Raw genomic sequence first — 22,346 nt, 5'->3', positions numbered from 1 at the left:
AATATCAATAATGTGGTCATTTTTATAAATTTCCTATTTGCAAAACTTTGAATTTTTCGAAAAACTAAGGATTTTCTTATCCCAGGCATAGATTACCTAAGCCGTTTTTGGCACAACTTTTTGGAATTTTGGATCCTCTATGCTCTTCAACTTTGTACTTGTTTGGCTTTATAAATAGAACGAAATTCATAACAGTGTGGTCGACAGTAAAACGTTTATTAGTAATTGTACTGAAAAGTTTACCTTTAACTTGTTTGTCGTGGGCGATGACTTTATGCTCACTCAGTCTATCGGAGGCCTTCAAGTGGGGATTTAAATAATCATTTGTTACAAATTTTGATACATAAAATGAAACTTTCTTTTTACAAATCATTTAAGGAATTTATTTTAAATAATTGTTATACCATCACTTACAACAGTTTCACTTTTAAGAATATTAATGTCCAGAGCTGATATCAATAAATAATAATAATTAAAAAAAAAGTTTATTCATGGTAAAAAAAAACAAAAAAACTTTTAAGTTAATACGGACCCGCGTTATTTCAGAAAATATCTTATTGATTAAGAGAACAAAAACTTCTGCGTTGTGATCATTTAAGAGTGGCCTTCTATTTATTCGATGCTAACCATGTGGGCTTTGTTTTTTTTTATATACCATAAATCGATTCGTTCATTCAGATATTTGTCAGTTTGCCTTGGCTCTTCAAGTCCAACACACAACTTCTCACGAAATTGGTATTTTTCTTACAAAAATTACATCCATGTGATGTATTCTTTTCATGGAGAATGAATGTTGCACCTTATTTTATTTGTTATCGTTTTTTTGTGTGTGTATCATTGACGTATAAGACAACCTGAATCTTCTTTATTCAAATTTAAAACATACGAGATGGCAATTATGACACAAAATAACTAAATTAAACTTACAGCAGAAGAAAGATAATGAACATCGCTTTTATAGTCTTCTAAATATCGAAGACGCGTGGTCTTTTTAAAAATGATGTAAATTTATAAAGGAAACAACAAACAAAATAGTTCGAATATTTATATTGGAAAAAGTAACGGTGTGTAAATCATAACAATTATTTTATTTCAATGAAAATCAAACTGTTGAATTTTTTCCGCTGCGAGCAAATTTTTAATTTTGGTCGCATTTTGAAAATCAATAAATCTTGTATTCTTGTTGGAAGCTGCACTGTGTAGTTTATACCCGTTTTTTCAATGCCACACAAATCCAACACAGACAAAAAAAATGGTAGGTTAAAGAAATAATTGATGCAAACTATACTTTATTGTAGTTTTAACATGGGTAGGCATTATATTCGTGATTATTTTTGCCCGAGCGATATCGAAAAACTATTATATTAAAAAGTGTCCTAGTTCAGTGAAAATGTACGTCATACTTATTTCCTAAACAAATAAATAAACAAACATTAATTAATTAACATACAACACTACCAAAGGCCAGAGACTCCTTACTTGTATGATTTTGTAAAAAAAATGCATCTTTTTAAAACAGTCGAAAACAAAATTGTCTGTCCAATGGAAAAGTCGAAGCCCAAAAAAGATGAACAGTGCATTATAGAAACATAGAAGCTGGTTGCAAAAGTTGACGACAAGATCTATTTTATAACTTGAGTATGGCCTAATACTATTAACCTGAAATAAATATATGTATAGCAATTCCCTTGATACGAAAGATCTACATGTTGCCTTGGGCTTTTTTTTTCTTTTTTTTTTGCTCTTTGGTTGGGTTTTTGTCTCAATGACAATTCAATTTTCATTCTTATCATAGATATAACTGCATGTTAAAATAAGAATATGAAGTGTGATAGACAATCAGACACATTCTTTCCAGGGACCAACAGGCGTTATCAAGCTATAGGTCCCCATATGGCCTTCGACCATTAGCAAAATACACACTTTATAGAATGAAAGCTCCAAGAGGTATTGGGATGAAAAAAACAAACATAAAAGATGAGCGAGAAAAAAATAGGGATACCGCATGGAAATTGGAAAATGGTCCGCAACATTAATTTAGTCAACTCACTTAGTTGAAATTAAAGACCTGGCGAATTTTAGCCTTTTGCAATGGATGTAATGTATGTTAAAAAATCATGGTTTGTTTGGACATTTTTATAAATCAAGTCTTGCTTTTAAATTATTTGCAAGTAAGTTTTAAGTCATGAACAAATAATCACTCACAGAAAGACGTCAAATCCATCAACAAAAGAAAAAAATTAATAGACGACCGACAACGCACAGAATATCATGTATGTGTTCCGGACCATACGAGTATTTGGACCATACGCATATATCATGACCATAAGGGTATACTAATATGGTCCAACCATACACGTATGGTCCAAATACTCATAAGGTCCGGAACATATTTTTTTGCGATCACAAATGCACGAAGACGTCCATTTCTATGTAAATTGGGTCGATTTTTTAATATAGATAAGATGAATGCGTTTCTTGTTTTTCACAAGTATAGTAGCATTTTTTTCTGAAAGAACATGGCTTTGCGATATCTTATTATGAAAATTGATTGTCGAAACATAACAAAAACACAAGTAAAGGACGTTTAATTAATCAATATAAATCAAAACACAAATTCCTGATTAGTATTTCGAATTATTTTATATAGGCGTTGAGAACCTTTGGTGACCCCACGGTTTAAATGTTTATATTAAGGACGTCGTGAGCAATGGGCGTTATAGACGAACGTTCACCTAATCTGTCCCAGTCAATGGGATATTAAAGTGCGCCAATCAATGTCCATAGCCACACTGTTATGAATTTGATACTATTATGATATGAGCGTCACTGGTGAGTCTTATGTAGACAAAACCTGTGTCTGGCGTACTAAATTATAATCCTGGTACCTTTGATAACTATTTACACCACTGGGTCGATGTCAATGCTTGTGGATGTTTCGTCCCTAAATGTATCACCAGCTCAGTAGTCAACACTTCGGTGTTGGCATGAATATCAATAATGTGGTCATTTTTATAAATTTCCTGTTTAAAAAACTTTGAATTTTTCGAAAAACTAAGGATTTTTTTTTTATCCCAGGCATAGATTACCTTAGCCGTATTTGGCACAACTTTTTGGAATTTTGGATCCTCTATGCTCTTCAACTTTGTACTTGTTTTGATATGAGCGTCACTGATGAGTCTTATGTAGACGAAACGCGCGTCTGGCGTACTAAATTATAATTCTGGTACCTTTGATAACTATAATCAATATCAAATTTACAGAATTAACTGTTTTTGAATTCTTTCAGGATTAAAATTGAATTTTGTATTTTGATTCCAACGAGGCTGAATTTGGTTTGGTATTAAAGAAAGCTAGCTATACAATCTTATTGAAGAAACTAGCTATTAAATTAACAATTTGTATGGCGAAATATTCCAACTGCACCTGTAAATGGGGTTATATCTCCATAAAATACAATGTTCCAGGGGTTGGGTTATTGATTTTTTTTTTTTTAAAGAAGTTTGCTTTTAACAATAAATTGACTGATACAAGTGTTCACTTAAAAAAACATTTACGAATCTCATTATGATTTCATTGACCGTTATAGAATATCAATGTCACATATGCCCAGGGAAATTTGACACTCATACTTGGAAGTGAAATAACAAGCATACTAAACTATGAGGAAAATTCTAAAGAGAAAGCCCCTAACCAAATGGCAAAATGAAAAGCTCATACACATCAGACGTATTACAACTGTCATATTCCTGACTTGGTACAGACATCTTCTTATAAAGCTAATAGTGTATTAAGCTACTATTAGGAATATGTAGCACTTGTTTTATCAACAATATCTCCATTCTTTAATCGTGTGTGACGTTATTGAAAGCATCATCACTAGGTGCCAATTGTGGAGCACGATCTGCTTATCTTTCTGGAAAACATGAGTTGACTAATCGTTTATTGGTTTTGTGTTACTCAATCTTTTACTAGCTTTTTGGTGTTGAGTGGCTGTTATATGACTTATGAAGTATAAATGTCATTATCTTACCGCCTATACATTTTTAGGAATATGATTGGTTAAACGCGTCCACGTGGAGACGGTGTATATTTGATATTAGGTTAGTAGGGAGGCGGGGCTTATTTCATACACGGTTAGTAATGGAGTTACGTCCCTTTGTATTCCATATTAGGTAAAAAGGGAGACGGGGCTTATTTCATACACGGTTAGTAGTGGTGTTGCGTCCCTTTATAAAAACCAAACGGTACTGAGAAAAAAACTTAGTGGTTTCTACAGACGAAGAAATGGATGATTAAGATTGAAATGAATTCATAAACACATTTAACCCTATTAAGTTGTTATTGCTGGCATCTGTTTTTATAGGATCAATGAAAGTAGTTTTTATATGCTAACAGTATTGAAGACTAGGCTTGCTCATTTTGATAGGTCACTAGTCTAAATTTCACACTTAATAAAGTCGGTAAGACAAATTCGTTTCAGTGTGCTAGTGACCTAATACGGTATATATGGGGTCAGTAAATTCCATATTGGGAATCGAGCCTCGTTCTCACCCCATATGGAATTTACTGACCCCATATATACCGTATTGGGTCACTAGCACACTATGTTACTAATAATATTCGTTGACTCACGTATGCATCACACTTAATTTACTTTTATTACAACAACAGCTGCTAAAATATATTTTAAATTAATTTCTCATCTATCTTCACGTAGAAATTGTAAAAATGTAATTAATTTCATCCAGGAGGGAAAATCGACGACAACAAAAATGTAAATGGTTATTCGTGTTGAACTAGATTTTACAACATTGGTAAACTAATGTTATTTTATCTGGTTATGTTTTTGAAAACAACAGTGCCGTAGGATTAGTAATTCAGTCATAATATTTTGTGAGTTCAAAGCGACACAAAGAGCAATACCAAATAAAAACAATCGATACAAAGTAATGCAAAGACGATGAAGGCATTGCCTATCCAATGCTTGCCGGCAAAACCGAAGAGCACATAATACATGTTTGTAAACTTTTGAACTCCCACTAACATTTGAACGAATGTAATTTTTATAGTTCTAGGTAGATTTTCGATCAATTTAATTTTACATTGGCACAATCGTTAAAAAGATCATGCAGTTTTTGGTTATTATCTTGAAAATTATAATAGGTAAATGATTCAGACAATTTTGATCGTATTGACCTTTTTGCAGAAATGACTTTTCTTAACAATTTTGCTGTTTACAGTTTATCTCGATCTATTATAATAGTCAAGATAATGACCAAATACTGCAAAATAACCGTAAAATTACCAATTCAGGGTAGCAACCCAACAACAAGTTGTCTGATGCGTGTGAAAATTTCAGGGGAAAAGTTCTTGACCTGATAAACATGTTGACCCTATGTAAGATTTGCTCTTATTGCTTTAGTTTCAGTGATATACGCCAAAAATTCCATTTTACCCCATGTTCTATCTTAGCCATGGCGGCCATCTTGGTTGATGGGCGGGATAATTGAATACATTTTTAAAACTAGATATCCTAAGGTTAAAAACTCACTTGGCCCTTATGCAAAAATATATTTACTGCTATTTCATTATGTGAGTAAAACTCATTTTATTTGATTCATCACGTTACATTGATAACTAAATTATTATCTGTCAATATATAAATTTTAGAAACGGTAATGCCTACGTAATTACTGCTCAACTTTTATCGTATTAAATACTCGGACCATACAAGTACACACGCATATGGTCATGTCAATATGCGTATGGTCGGACCATATGCGTATATACTCATATGGTCCGGGGCAGCAACATTATTTATTGAGAAACTTATAATTTTTCTGTTGTTAAACAATCATTGTCGATGGTTTGTTTGGTGATGAATATCAGTTAAAAAATTCCTACACGATTGAAGATATTGATCAGTACAAAGGATAAGACAAAATATCTGTATAGGAAGAGGTAATATTGTCAACCATTGCTTGTACAATTTACACATTGAAAAAAAAATTGCCACAATTAAATTGTTTGGAATTGATATTTTTCAGTCATTAATAATTTAGTTTCATTTTCCTTCACCTGATAAAATTTTTCATCATCTAAGGTTGAAATTATAAAATATTACATTAGATTTTCTAGTTTGCGTTGGTTAAGATTTAAAAAAAAAAATGGAATCCTTTTGGCGTGGCTCGGTGTTATTGTTGCACTGTTTTCATACTTTCTTTCATTTTTGCTGATGTGCAATTTTGTTGACACAATGTTGACTATTTTTTGTTTTGTTCACATTGTTGTCAACATTATCGAATTTTATGAGACTGTCAAGTGAGAGGTGAAGATAGATATAAAGCCAGGTTTAATTCACCAGTTTTACATAAGGAAATGTATGTACCAAATCAGGAATATGACATTTGTTTTCCCTTCATTTAAAGTGTTAAGACTTTTGATTTTGCCATTTGATAATGGACTTTCTCTAATTACTCGATTTATCCTTTTCCTGACCTGTTGATTATTTTTATTTAATCAATGTGTGGTTCGTTTGATCTCAGTTGTTCATTGGTTAAAACTCGATTATGACGTCAAATTTCTTTGCTTTCCTCTGAAATTTCTATTGTGACGTCATGAAAAAGACAACCATGTCTGATGAAGTCGCATAGAAAGAACACATCTTTTGCGGACTGTTCGAAAAGAAGGATGAAGATTGTCTGCATACCTTCTAAAATCATTAGAGAAACAGATTCCACCACCAAATCTCGTGCAATACGATATTTATCCAATCTCGACAGTTAAATTTTAAATATTTAAAACGCGAGGCGAGCCTCACGTTTTAATTATGAAAATTTAACTGTCTCGAGTGGATAAATATCGTATTGCACTCGATGCAGTGGTAGAATCTATATTTCTCATTTAAACTTTCCGTGGAGTTCGGTATTTTTGTTATTTTACTTTATGTTATAGTTTGGCCAACCATGACAAATTCCATAACCAGCTTAAGAATGGTGATGTAGCATAAGAGAATGGATATCTTATGTGTGTTATTAACTCCAACTCCTACAATTTTCAACACAGATTTCAAAAACTTCACAAAAATATTGTAGACATATTGAGATTGTGGGTCAGCTATAATAATGGAACAGTTTAAAGACTCCCCCTCCCCATTCGTCAATTCTTAAGGAAATTCAATTGAGTAATTTATTTGCAAATTGTGCCATACAGTACTGGTACTAATTTTGTTAATCAACATTTATTGCAAATATGTACACAAATCCTTGAAATTTCACAAAATGATTGCACATATATTACATCTGTGCATATGCAATTATGGAATTGTATTTAACCTACATCTTTGAAACTTCACAAGAAGTTTGCAAATGATAGTGAATTGCACTTTTCATTGTGGAGTTGTTAATTTTTTTCTCTCCAGTTTCCCCATTTTACATTTCCATATAATAAAATGATCAGTAGAGACCATTCTTTGTCTTTTAATGAATATTTTGACATACTGGTATTTCTGGATATTTTACACTTTAGTTCACTTTCTTTAAAGATTTGCATATGTTCATAATAACTGCCTTCATCTGTAAAGACTGTATTTTAGAAACAGTTCATCACATTTTCAAAAAGCGGGACGAAAGATACCAGAGAGAGAGTCAAACTCATAGATAGAAAATAACCTGACAACGCCATGGCTAAAAATAAAAAGACAACCAGACAAATAATAGTACAGAAGACACAACATAGAAAACTAAAGACTAAGCAACTTCTGCCTACTACATCAATCTATTCAACTATTTCTTTTAATGAGTATAATATTTTTTGCGGTAGGTCAAATATGATTTCCATGTTTACAAGATAATGGTACATGAAATAATGCAAGAAAAAGTTTGAATTTGAGGATACATTTTATGTCATCACTTATATTAAAGACAGGCTTTAGATACCGAAGGGATATTAATAAGTCATTCTAACCATGGCAAAAATCTATATAACTCACACTTTATACATGTATCCCTTTATTATGGGTATCAAAACTTAACCTTATAACATGATAACAATTAATCTGAAAGACATGGACACTTTTTTTAATCAATTTTCTAACATCATGTCTTACAAGCTTGGACATAAAATAGTTACAAAAAATAAAATAAATACAGAGAAACCAACGTTTATGGCAATAAAACAAATTATCATAAGTTTATAAAAGTCTGTAAATATTCAAATTCAGCAATCTAAAAATGTATCTATATATTATGACTATCGTACATTCCATGTGATCCATACTTTTACTTTAAAAGCTTGACAGGTATGACAGTAGAGACATTGAAATTAGTTTCCAAGTCTTTATAATCATCACATTATAAAGTTAGAAATAAAAAAACATCTCCTGATCACATCATCAGAATTTCAATTACTTTGTTTCATATCAGGATTCTTAAACAGAATCGCAAATATAGGTAAGAAATTCAGAAAAGTAAAACATTTATGGTGTAATTCTTGAATTTTGCATCAAAGTTAGTGAATGTAGATTCTAATCACATCATTTGTATTCAGTATAAAAATATGGAGATGTGATCTTGGTCTTAAATCACATATTGTAATCTCTTTTAATTTGTCTCTATATCAACAATTGTGATAAAAAAACAAAGCATGTCTCTCAATTAGAAGTTTCTACAACTTCATGAGCAGGCTATATATATGGAACTATAAATCAAGTCATAAAAATGTAAAACATACATGTATAGTATAAACTTGAAGCATGTCTTTGGCAAATTGTTTTTAAATTGTATCCTAGAATATAAAAATTTTGAATAGTTTTTTGCACCTGAAAAAACATCTAGGTGAATAAAACCTTATAATAATGCCATAGAAAGTATTTGTGATGGGATGAGGTTACAAAATAAATGCATCATGCAAACTGTGTTCTTCAAATTACTACTGGAAAACACTGGCGTATAACTATTATTTTCTGATTGTCTAATAATAATACATAAAATATAATGTTTTGGCACTGGATGTCTATTTAACTAATTGAATAATTACTACATTTATCAAAATTTGTCTTTTCTGGAGTCCTCTGTACAAACATGTAATGTGGATTCATTCCACGAAAATTGGTATTCCACGAAAAATAAAGGAATCCACAGTATACATGTTAATGTGCAAACGTCATAACCAATAAAAGCATTTGCTAAAATTCTTAAAAAATAAAATTTAAATTTAAACTTTCATACATTAAAGAATCTTTTCTTTAATTAAAAATGTTTTAGCATCTTTAAATCCTTGATTATAATATTGCACTAATACTTTATTTGATGGTGGAATCATAGCATGACTGAAGCGTATGAGATTGTTCTTGTTCACTTGGAATCCCTGATTGTTAACACTGACGTACCATTCTTTACCAAGTTTATCATTTGGTGATATGTCTTGACGACCACAAAAAGGAGACACTTGAATTGTTCTTTCATTTTTAAACACGACCATATTGTCCGTAATTCCTCCGTCCATGTATTTCTGTCCGTCTATTTTTACTGGAAGTCTACTGGCATAGAGAGGTATATGACTACTGGCAAGTAAGCACTGAAACAAATAAACTAATAATTATAATCATGCCTTAAAAACTATGTGTTATTTTTATTTCACTGTTCAAGCTAATGGTCAGTCTGTTTGCAGCTGCACTTTATAGTTTAATTGCGTTCATTTTAAGCACAACTTTTCCTTGTGACTGCATAGAACTGGATGAAACTTAAATCTATTTCAGATTTTCTATTAACAGAATCATAATGTTTTCAAAAGTACCAGTAGGTCAATTTGAACAAATGCACATGTCATAATAATGTCACTACTTAAAAAAACAAAATACACAACTTAAACCAATAAATAAAAGGTAGTTTAATGATGAAAAAGGTAAATAAAACTATTATTTTACCTGTCTAACATTTACATTTTATTATGTTGATCAAAATTAAAGGCCATTCAAAAATAGAAATTTAAAAATTAAAGGCACTCTCAAAATAGCTCTTACAAAGTACGGCATGGTGACTTATTTCAGTTGACATGTGCTTAGACTGAATATTACCCCACATCTCTTTTTATTTTATGTATAACTTACCTTTATTAGATGTTCCCTTGATGGATACTGATGAACAAGAACATTTTCCCTGGTTCTTGTATTGGTTAATGATATGTATAACTTTCCTGAAGCTTTTTGATGTGCATCTTCAGGTAACATTGTATTTAAAAATGTTTTTATAGAGTCCAATAAATTATAACCTGGTGTCAGAGCTCCTAAGGGTTTAGACTTCACTTCTTTGGCTAATCCATAGGTAAAGTTTTTACATTCCTGCAATTAGTCAAATAAGCATTTTTAAAAGTTTCTCTGAAAAATTAATGAAATATAAAAATGAAATCAATATTTGATTGGTTAAAAAAAATCGCTTGGAATGAGTATAGAAGTCATAAAGTTTATAGTATATGGATTAAAGCAAATGTATATATACACCCATGAAACAGAAACACAATGACACTAACAACAATATCAAAGTCTGGGATCCCTGAACTAGAGGCTCTCAAGAGCCTGTGTCGCTCACCTTGGTCTATGTGCATATTAAACAATGGACACAAATAAATTCATGACAAAATTGTGTTTTAGTGAAGGTGATGTGTTTGTAGATCTTTCTTTACTGAACATTCTTGTTGCTACTATTATCGCTATCTATAATGAACTTGGCCCAGTAATAACAGTGGAAAATATTTTCTAAAAATTTAGAAAAAAATTTACAAACATTTATGAAAAATATTAAAAATTGACTATAAAGGGCAATAACTCCTTAAGGGGTAAATTGACATTTTGGTCATATTGAAATATTTGTGGATCTTATTTTGCTGAACATTATTGCTGTTGAAAGTTTATCTCTATCTATAATAATATTCAAGATAATAACCAAAATCAGCAAAATTTCCTTAAACTTACTTATTCTGGGGCAGCAACCCAACAATGGGTTGTCCGATTAGTCTGAAAATTTCAGGGAAGATAGAAATTGACCTGATCAACAATTTTAATCCCCCCTGTCAGATTTGCTCTAAATGCTTTGGTTTCAGAGATATAAGCCAAAATCTACATTTCACCCTTATGTTCTATTTTTAGCCATGGTCCCCATCTTGAATGGTTAGCCGGGACATGCCACACATTTTTTAAACTAGATACCCCAATGATGATTGTGGCCAAGTTTGGTTAAATTTGGCCTAGTACTTTCAGAGGAGAAGATTTTTGTAAAAGTTTACAGACAACGGAGGACGGACGCCAAGTGATGAGAAAAGCTCACTTGACCTTTCAGGTCAGGTGAGCTAAAAAGGAGCATCTGTCTACTCAATGTTTTTGTGACTTCTAGTTTTCCATCCTTTGTTATGGAATCACATGTACACATGCCAAGAGACTGTATTTATCTTATTCATCATTTAAACTTCTCCCCCAGAAAAGTTTATCAATAATTGAGATTTGAAAACAGTTTTTTTTTCATCAAAGTGTACCGATTGTAATCTTGATGCTACTTCTTTTAGTTGTTTTAACTTGAATTATAACTAGTACCAGAATATCATACCAAAGAGTAGATAAGCTGTCAAATTATATATGCTGGAATCAAAAGTTGATAATGTGAAAATAGTCTATTCAAAGAAATCTAGAATTATTTTAACCAATCTAATTTTTGCATTTATTAGCTCCTCAACATTCAAGTGCCTCTCTTTTTGAGCAAGTACAAGATTTGACCCTTAATTGCATTCATAAAATAATTTTTTCCATACAAATGGCACCAGTAAAATAGTTTTCAGTAATGGTTATCATGGTTATACATTTAAATACAACTTAAATAAAAAAATATAATGATTTACTACCTCTTATAGTCTGTAGAAACTTTGTCTTAAAATGAACTAGCATCAAATCAAACATACCTCTATTTTACTATCATCGATTACCAGGACAGAAGCAACCAATGCTCCAGCACTAGCTCCTGCTACTTTCTGTATGCTGGATAGAAATGATGCACCATGCTGCTTGAGACATGCAGCTACTCCCAAGTGATAAATACCCAGGAATCCACATCCACATAAAGATAAATTCATCTCTTTTTCATAGTTACTGTAAAACATAGAAAATTTATACATGTATAATGGTGATATTACCAATGTTATTTCAACTGATAGGGCAGAGCATCCTTTTTAATTTGCATAAGGACAGTCTGTTTGAAGATGTGTTAGATAAGGATGATTACCGTTATAATTACTAGTGATTTCTAATCACCTATCAGCATGATCAGTGTCATAAAAAAAAAAAATGACAGGACACTTCATTGATGAGTTTATCCCTATCTATAGATGGACTTGTTTATGATGAGAGAATGAGGAATCCACATCCACACAAAAATAGATTCTTTTGTCTTCATAGCTACTGTTAAACAAAGAAAATTTATACATGTATAAACACCAAGCAATTTATATCCACATAAGGATTAGAGTTAGGAATCCCCTTGAAAATTATAATTAATTTGTCAGAATAATCAAGCAGAATGCTAAAATTCATTTTTTTTATCATAAATCTGCTTTTGAGTTATATGCAAATTAAGAAAGAATTTGGAAGCACACTTCAACTTATGTAGAGACATGTTGTAAAATTTGGTATATATCATGCAAAGAATTCTAGTAAAATTTCATGATGTACCCAATCATACATGTACATGTGTAGATTAATAAATGCAAAAATATTTAAATCTATTTTGTATTTACATTGTGTCCTAGATAAAATTTATTTGTTTATGTATGTTGTACATGTAATTGTCAATACATGTATGTCCTTTAATTGAGTTGTCATTTCAATTGATATTTTATAGTGTACCTTTCTATGTTGTGGTATGACATTATTTTTGCAGCTTGTTTGTTTGTGTGGTTCACAGGTGTTTCTTGTTTCTCGTTTTTTTATCTAGATTAGTAATAAACTGTCTTTATCTGTTCCCTTGACCAAAGTATCTGCCTTGCTTGAAATATTGACGTCACTCAACAATCACTTTTCCATTGCAGCATCAGATATTTTGTATTATTACGTCAAAATTTTACAGGAACCTTTGTGATGTCCAGTAATGGCAGACAAATAGGGATAAGGTGTATTGTTGAACCTTTGTACATACTACTTGAAGTCATGATTTGCGACTTATTGACTCACTTTCATATATGGCTGGGACTGTTATAGTAATAGTAATTGTAAAATAGTCCCAGCATATGGTAACATGAATTTTGTCATCAAAACATTTTTGCTTATTTTGGCGTTAATATTAATTCACTTATAGGGTCTTTGCATCGGAACTAAACACATTTATTAAAAAACCAGTTGTTGGCATGACACGGGTTATGTTCTTCTCATATATGTTATGATGGTATGATACTAAACCCCTAACGGGAAGGATTGTGCCTGATATTCATATGATGAAATCATAATCTTTCAATCAGTTTAATTGAAGTCTGGAGCTGGCATGTCAGTTAACTGCTAGTAGTCTGTTGTTATTTATGTATTATTGTCATTTTGTTTATTTTCTTTGGTTACATCTTCTGACATCAGACTTGGACTTCTCTTGATTTGAATTTTAAATGTGCGTATTGTTATGCATTTACTTTTCTACATTGGCTAGAGGTATAGGGGGAGAGTTGAAATCTCATAAACATGTTTAACCCCGCCGCATTTTTGCGCCTGTCCCAAGTCAGGAGCCTCTGGCCTTTGTTAGTCTTGTATTTTTTTAATTTTAGTTTCTTGTGTACAATTCGGAAATTAGTATGGCGTTCATTATCACTGAACTAGTATATATATTTGTTTAGGGGCAAGCTGAAGGACACCTCCGGGTGCGGGAATGTCTCGCTACATTGAAGACCCGTTAGTGACCTTCTGCTGTTGTTTTTTCTATGGTCGGGTTGTTGTCTCTTTGACACATTCCCCATTTCCATTCTCAATTTTATTTTACCTTATCGCTATTTGTACGCCATTACTGGACATCAAACAGGTTCCTGTAAAATTTTGATATCACGGTACAAAATATTTGAAGCGACAATGGAAAAGTGGTTGATGTTTGACGTCAATAGTTCAAGAGGTACAGATTCTGGGTCAAGTAGGATAAACGGTACTGTAGTTCCTTCGGAAGAACAGAGTAATAAATCGGTTTAACTTTAGAAGTAAATCCGTGTATATGAACATAAATTTACAGGTTGACACTATATAGGTCGACAAGTTTAAAAGTTGACAGGTTGACAAGTGTTAAGGTTGACAGGTTGACAAGTGTTACGGTCGACAGATTGACAGTTTGATAAGTGTTAAGGTCGACAAGTTGACAGGTTGACAAATGCTAAGGTCGACAGGTTGACAGGTTGAAGGGTTTAATTTTACAATTAAACAAGTAAATAAAAGTACACCATCCATTAAATAAGATAAAATTAACTTCAGTTTTTAACCTTTTTTACAAGTATTGAGTTATAACTTTTATATCTTTTTTTCAATCAGTCATTTTGTCAACTTGTCAACCTGTCGACTTGTCAACCAGAACTTACTTGTTATTATATTAAATTATCAACCTGTCAACCTGTCGACTTGTCAACCTGTGAACCACTTATTTCAACCATAACATTTTTAAATTGTCAACCTGCCGACTTGTCAACCTATAAATCACTCATTTATTTCAGTTTAATGTAAAATTTAAACAGTTTTAACTTTATTACTCATGAATACATACGTGTAAATACATGAATTTATTGCAAAAGCCGTAACTATAGTACCGTATATCCTACTTGAGCCCAGATTCTTGGGTCAGCTGTGAATAGCAATAAGGTGTATATTTGCAAACAATGGTACACATGCGTTACTGATTCTCCTCTTAGTCTACTAAATTATCTTATGAAACTAAGAAACCAGGTCATTTCTAATAAAAATGCCATGCATATCTAATTATTAAGTTGAGAGGAGGGGAGTAGGTCGTATCACTGGGCTAGCGAAAAATTATGCCAGGTAAATATTAACAATTAATAGTCGGCATATACTCTAATGAGCTTTTCATCGACATTGGTAAGGTACAATGTAGATATGAACACATAATTTACCTTTTATTGTTCAGTTAGGTACAGTGTGTGTGTTTTATGTCAATGTGTGTTGTTTATGTCTAGAACTACAGATGTTTACCTTTAAAAAAATATTTGTTGTGGTGTTTCGGGAACTTAGATTTATCTCCCCTTGATGTCGGATGCGGAGTAGTTATGTGATTTGTTCCGGATTTTTTTTATCATGTGGGTGTGTTACCATGTTACCTCTGTTTAAAAATGTTATCCTCTGTTTCTTCCATTTTATGATTTTACATCTAAATTCATTATCCCATTTATAAATTTTCCTAACTATGTCTTTGGTCTCGATCTGCTATTGTCTTTTGAGATGTTTTTAAAATATGTAGTTGACTGTTGTTAAATGTTAGCACTTGTTGGTATTTTTTTAAGTGCATGGTGATAAAATCACGTGACTGGCTAATCCCGGAGACTTGTAAGACTTAGATTATTAGTATACTGAACATTACACCTGAGTATAGCAGTTTCAGATGAAACAAACAATTGGATTTTCCTTGTTGTGCGATATTAAAGCCTAAATTGTAACGAATGTAAATTATTATATAAATAAAAAAATAAGGATTTATCATATATAGTCCAGGGACTAATATAGAAAGTCTCTGTATTATAAGTTTCACCAGAGACATATATACATGCAATACAATTATATGTCTCTGGTCTCACTATACAGAGCTATACAAATCCTTGACTTGCGGTCAATACTTTACTTTGCCAGACACTGAATTAAAGCAATATAATATAGTATAACATCAAGAGTACTAAAAGAACTTTCATCGGATATTGCTCCAATATTAACTAACAGACCGTACCATGCAACTGGTAGCTTACTTATTATCAGATATGAAAAAGTCCGACACGGTAAGTCTGATATTCAAAGATGGGAAACGTGTTGATGCAGTAAACTACTTGCCTGTTCTTTTAAAACAATGAAGTACATTCAGACTAGGTCTAGCCTGCTAATCACAACTGATCGACTTCCATAAACCACAGGGACTCGGTTAGCAGATATTTTTTTTGTTAATCAATGTTTTTTTTAAATTTTTGTTTAGTATTCCTGTTGTATTATTTTATTCACGTATTTGACGTTTACAACACTATTTCTTTGTTTTCCAGAAATGTGCAGGTTACTATCCATATCCGTATACTGAATAATCTAGAAAGGCGGTTCGAGCGCATTAAATTAATTAATTGTTGTTTTAATTTCCTGGAAGTATATAATCTATGATATGACATGCCGCGTACAAATCGTAAAACATCGAACGTGAAATGACCTCCTTGTCACTCTGTCGGGACAATTACTATTCCTTACATTTGACGGACAAGACTTCAAGGGAAACTATGTGGAAATGGTATTCCACCTAGATAAAAGTAATGTAATTTCAGTCACAAGAAAAAAAACCAATCACATGTATCTACAAATTAAGCAATCACTCATTAAAACACGTTACAACAGCAAAATATCTGTGGGTAACCATCAGCACCAACCTTAAATGGGATGCACACATTAACAGCGTATGCAAGAAAGCTAATATAGCACATTAGGCTTTCTTAGGAGGAACATGAATATAAACTCAACATCCATTAAAGAGCAAGCATATGCGTTTCTAGTAAGACCATCACTAGAGTATGCTTACACCTATTTGGATCCATAATCACAATAAGACAGACATAGCATTGAAAACGTTCAAAGGAGGGCTGTGCGTTTTGTTACCAACAAATACAGAAACACATAAAGCGTTGGTAGCATGTTTCAACACCTTGAATGGCACAGTCTCTCTGACAGAAGAAAAGATTCGAGATTGGTAATGCAATACAAAATAGAACACGAAAAGGTTGCAGTACCTAAAAAAAAAAATAACTTCCACAAAAAAAACCCACAAAAAACCAACAAGAAATTCAAATTCGAACAGCTTCCAAATTTCATCTGGCAAATCACTGTACAGAAAAGAATCCATTTTTCCCAAGAACTATATATAACTGACTGGATTAAACCACCTGACAAGTGAACATCATAAATTGCACATCAGTAGACTCTTTTAAATCTTTAATTTCAAAGCATCAATATTAACTCAACTATTACATTAAACTTATTATACATAACATTTTTCATTTTTCCTCTATTTTTTTATTTTTATAAATACAGTTGTCTATATAAAAAAAAGAAGATGTTGTATGATTGCCAATGATACAAGAGACCAAAATGACATAAAAATTAACAACTATAGGTCACCATACGTCCCTCAACAATGAGCAAAGCACATACCGCATAGTCAGCTATAAAAGACCCTACCACATCAACAAACGACAATTACTGAACATCAGAACATCAGATGTATGCCATTTGAAATTCTTTTTAGGCAAGCAATGGATGACAGGAGAAGTCTTGTTGTAAGTTTTCTCCTGTGACGTAATCTTCAATTTGTTGAAGAAGGTCATTATATGGTAGTAGTAGAAGAAGAAGACTTCGATGCAGCACACAAACTTTGTCCCATAAGATTCTATAATTCGAACGAGCCTCCTGTGGATATACTATTTTGTATGATATCGGCTATTGGATAACCTAGTCACATTCTACCGTGTGACAGATTAACTTTAGTAATTCAATCAATTGAACATCAATATAATTCTTTATTATGTAAATTTTAATGTATCAATATTTATTCTATGTAATTTAAATGTCCAACTTAAAGTTTACCTTATGACCTTAAAATCTATTTCCCCTGACAACCAGGTGTAACAAGATGGCGGATATCATTGATTTAATTTAACTGTTTGATATGTGCAGTTGGAATATTTAAATTCAATTTCTGAAAATCATATTTGGAAGGATGTATGAAAAGTTATGACAAACAAGAGCCCTCGATCGCAAAATGGAAAAAGACCTCGTTTAAAATTGTTAGACCTGAATTTTTCAGACAATGTGAATGAGGTTCTTTCAAATGGCAGACGACCTCATGGAGGTCTAAGAGGTAAGGATATTTTTCAGTGCTAGAATATATATACTTTTGTGTCAGTATTGATTGAGTAAAGCAGAATATCATTTAAGAATATCGTTGAAATAATTGTAAAAGATACAATTATACAAATACAAGTTAAACATTTTTATGCAACTGCAGAGTTGTATAAATATCTGAACATAATAGTAATGTTATTATAGATTTTTTTTTCAATATCTCCATGATAGTATATTAAGATATATCACGCTTTGCCGGGACAAAATTTATAAGTTCTAAATCATTTTGTGGTATTTTGAACTATATTTTACACATCTTGCTTGACCGTCTTGACAAACTATAGACCCATAGTTGCTTGCATACATTTCATTTGAACTCGGGTGGATATAGTTGTTTCATTGGCAATCATACCACATCTCCGTATATATATATATATAATATATATATACTACTACTTATATCATCACCATAAAAAGGGAATACCACTATTACTATTTCATTTTATTACTGAACAATAACAGAAACACGAGTTTGAAATAAAATGTAAAATCGTATTAATTATTGTTATATATACATATATATATATGCATACTTATATGCACATTCACGTTTCTACAATGTGTATTTTGTCATTTTACAAGGTCATGGGTTTTTTTCTGACTTAATTTCGTCTTTACATTTAATCCATTGGATGTTGGATGATTGATACTTTAGTTTTATCGATACGTGATTTGTCGTTATTGGCTTTGAACTAGCTGTCATCCGTAACACATGTATTCCACAACACCAAATTATTATGGTGCCCGAAAAAAGCGAATAGATGACTTCAACTTTACCACTATGAACTCTTTGTTCAATAGCTTCCTTGTAATACTTTTAGTATCAATAAAAAGGTAATTCAGTTAAAACCAGGAAATATATAGTGGGCATGTGTAGAAATGTAATACAGTTTCACTTGTAATTATTAATAATAATTGTTGACTGGTAAGTTAATATTCGTTTTTAACTAGTACAATGATATAAAGATCTACAGATTTTGATGAGGGAAGTTGGCGGAAAATGAATAGTATTATCTTTCACTGCAATACATTTTAATGTGGATAGAGAGCGTCATTTTCAACAAGAAAACTAACTTCTTTTAAATATATATAACGCTAATTCGTGTACTTCACAGTCAAACGGAAATTTCTGTCAGCTGGAAACTTATTATACTCCAGCTACCAATATACAATACAATATGCTTTATACTCCAGCTACCAATATACAATACAATATGCTTTATACTCCAGCTACCAACATACAATACAATATGCCTTATTTTAAAAACACTCCGTCACATTGACATGTGAAACAAGAGGTAAATTACAAAATAAAATCACATACAATTAAAGAAACAGATAAAACAACTTAGAAATGAAATATATAGAAAATTACTTTACTTTATATTATAATATTATAATATTTTAGTTAACTTTGAAGTGAACAAAGACACATTTTTAAGTACGTTAATATTAGGCCATATTAGTCAATGACAGTAGTCCTTTCATTTTCGCTTCACATAGTACTCTGGAAAATGCTGATTTCTGACATTTTTTACTAATAAAGAATTGCATTCAAATAAATAATGGTATTCATTGCCAAATAATTACATTAGATGTATGTTTCATCAAAATGCGTTATTCTGACTGGCTAACTGCACACTACGTGTAATTCCTTAAACAATTGCATCACTCAATAAAACTTATCATTCATGATAACACGAGGTCCCACAATAAAGTGCACAGGTGAATTAAAAAAGATTTAAATTCGTGTTTTCATGATCCTAGCTAAAAAATGTAGTTATAAGTATTGAATGCTTCTTTTTATAACTTCATAGGGTTGTAAAAGCGTTGACCTTGCGCACATTTTTCTAGCGCTTCCGCGCTTCATACAAAATGTACTTCGGTCAACGCTTTTACACCCCAATGAAGTTACAAAAAGAAACATTCAATTGTTAATGTCAGTAAAACACAAATTACATGTCCTCTGTTCTTTTGGAATGTTATATGATGATTTTAAAACCTTCAGTTTAGGAACTACTACAATCAATTCTAAATATATCCGCTTTTTGTTTGTGTGCCAGAAATCTAGAGATAAATCGTGTTGAGACGTTATTCAGTGCCTTTTGAAATTAATAATAATATTAACGATTGTCCTTCAATATTCCAGTTTAATTTGCACCGTCAGATTTCCAGATACGTAAGAATTTAATATTGTAATTTCCATACACTGCAATTTCACAGCTTACTGATCCTTATTAAGATGATGTCAGTCCCCTGGATTAATGAGAGATTAACATTTAATGACAGATTAGAAGCCAGACAAAATCAAGATTATAGATCTAATATAATAACTTCATTTACACGGGTTAACAATGCAAGACTTGTTCGGGTATTTGACTAGAACCGATAACAAATTTCTGTAATTTAAATTAATATTTTCAAACCACCTCTGATAACATATTGATTGTTGTGTTTCAGTGTTATAACACTGATAATAAATTGCAAATATTGCTAATTTGTTATGGTTATAATAGCGTTGACCGTGTGCACTTCTTATCATAAATGTGCTTAAAGCTTCAAACAGTATAGGCTTCGGTCAAAGCTTTTACCCCCCCCCCCCAAAAAAAAAAAATATACATACTATTATAATAAAATTGAATAATCAAAACGATGCATTCAATTCTTAAGGAAAACGAAATTGACCCTTTCTAGAAATAAAGCAGATTTTGTTCCGTGTTTTTCTTAACCATTTTGAAATATTGTAGATTAACCTCGTTGTATATTTTAAGTATTGTATACTTATCGCTATTTTGTGCATTTTTCTTTTGATCTTTTTTTGTGATAATTTTCATATCATGCTTCTCTCTTGAGATGGAAAAATTATCGCTAAAACTAAGGAGGTCACGTGGCGTTGCTAACGAAATTGACACGAAACTGACAACGTCGTCATAGGTAAAATAGCGATATAAAACAGATTATCATTGGTAATCTCAACTCGATTGCTTTTCTCACTTTCGCTGTACCAGGGTTGAGTTCAATATCGTAGCAGCAAAGTAGCGGCTACGTAGCTGCTATCAATATCTATGTAACGACTAGTCCAAAGCTACACGTTCAAAAGTCAAAATCTACATAGCACTACGTAGCTGTCAACCCAGCTCAAGCGAGATCATCAATCTCGTTGAGATGATCAACGATAATCTATAATTATTAGACTATTATATAGACAAAGTAATAGTGCATTGACATGAGTCACATGACATATCGTTGATATGTCAAGTCAATGCACTATAATGGTCTTTACACTGCAATCTAAAAAAAAAAACATTTCAATTGTTGTTTAATGCGTTTATGTTATTTATTTGATTTAAATATTGGGGAAAATCCCCCTTAAAAAGGCCGCGTATCATGCTCGGGGAGAAATATACAACACAATGAAATGTACATTTTTACCTGTTGAAATCCACACTCGATGGTGAACGAAATCGTTTGAGTATGGACTAAAATATCAACCATAAGCATAAAACATAATGATTAATAGGTTGCAAACAAAAAATATTAACAAATGATATATGTTTTCCAATAATTGTAAAAGAAACAAGATTGAGTCGTTCCACGCATCGTTGTATGCATTGGAAACAAGAACAGGTTGAAGAGCTCGTATGAATAATTAAATATTATTTCGGCAACTTCTATTTAAATATTCACGAGGAAAAGTGATATCGGGTCAGTGACTGTATATGACATAGAAATATACAGTCAACGCATTTTGACTGCTCAACTGAATAGAACGAGTGCAGTATAAAAAAATATATGGTTTGCATTTTTATTAGACTTGTTTTAAAGTATCGCCCTCCATCTGTGATATAAACTAGATCTAATATATTATTGTTAGTGTAATAGTTTTAAGATATAAAATGTATGTTACAGTATTTAAATTTTAAAATAAATACTGAAAAACTTTATTTCACTATGAACACATTTTTAAGTGATATGTCCTCATCTATACAGTTTTTTGTTTGCTATCGTAAGGAATTGTTGTGTTAGATATTCAACATCGTTTTGTATAAAGTTGTTACCCAGTTGTCAAGTCCAAACATAAAAGAATTACACAAGAACAAAGAACAGACTTGAAAAACTACACGACTGTAAAGCTTATTATACACTTCATCCTATTGATCAAAATAAATCTGCGTATACTATTATGTAA

At 31.6% G+C, this 22,346-nt stretch overlaps 2 protein-coding genes across 7 annotated transcripts in view; one reads left to right on the top strand and one right to left on the bottom strand.

Moving 5' to 3' along the window:
• Nucleotides 1-7,995: 7,995 nt before the first annotated feature.
• The window catches only part of LOC139517914 (patatin-like phospholipase domain-containing protein 4), a 24,809-nt gene continuing 10,458 nt past the window's right edge, over nucleotides 7,996-22,346 (bottom strand). Inside the window, exons 1-4 of one of the 5 annotated variants that reach the window (XM_071309445.1) lie at nucleotides 20,939-21,044; nucleotides 11,950-12,136; nucleotides 10,112-10,342; nucleotides 7,996-9,579 (exon numbers count right to left, since the gene is read on the bottom strand). In XM_071309445.1, coding sequence (XP_071165546.1) covers nucleotides 9,232-9,579; nucleotides 10,112-10,342; nucleotides 11,950-12,136; nucleotides 20,939-20,991 — 819 coding nt within the window. In that variant the 5' untranslated portion in view covers nucleotides 20,992-21,044 and the 3' untranslated portion in view covers nucleotides 7,996-9,231. Of the gene's footprint in view, nucleotides 9,580-10,111; nucleotides 10,343-11,949; nucleotides 12,137-15,129; nucleotides 15,262-20,910; nucleotides 21,045-22,346 lie in introns of those variants that run through there. The other 4 variants (XM_071309446.1, XM_071309447.1, XM_071309448.1 and 1 more) reach the window with 4 other exon arrangements.
• The window catches only part of LOC139517913 (uncharacterized), a 20,144-nt gene continuing 15,386 nt past the window's right edge, over nucleotides 17,589-22,346 (top strand). Inside the window, exon 1 of one of the 2 annotated variants that reach the window (XM_071309442.1) lies at nucleotides 17,589-18,113. In XM_071309442.1, the coding sequence (XP_071165543.1) occupies nucleotides 17,987-18,113 (127 nt within the window). In that variant the 5' untranslated portion in view covers nucleotides 17,589-17,986. The remainder of the gene's footprint in view (nucleotides 18,114-22,346) is intronic. The other variant, XM_071309443.1, reaches the window with a different exon arrangement.

Source organism: Mytilus edulis, chromosome 3 (genome assembly GCF_963676685.1).
Source record: "Mytilus edulis chromosome 3, xbMytEdul2.2, whole genome shotgun sequence".
Lineage (NCBI taxonomy): Eukaryota > Metazoa > Mollusca > Bivalvia > Mytilida > Mytilidae > Mytilus > Mytilus edulis.
Note: the sequence above shows the minus strand (reverse complement) of the source record. Positions and strands in the feature narration are given on the sequence as shown.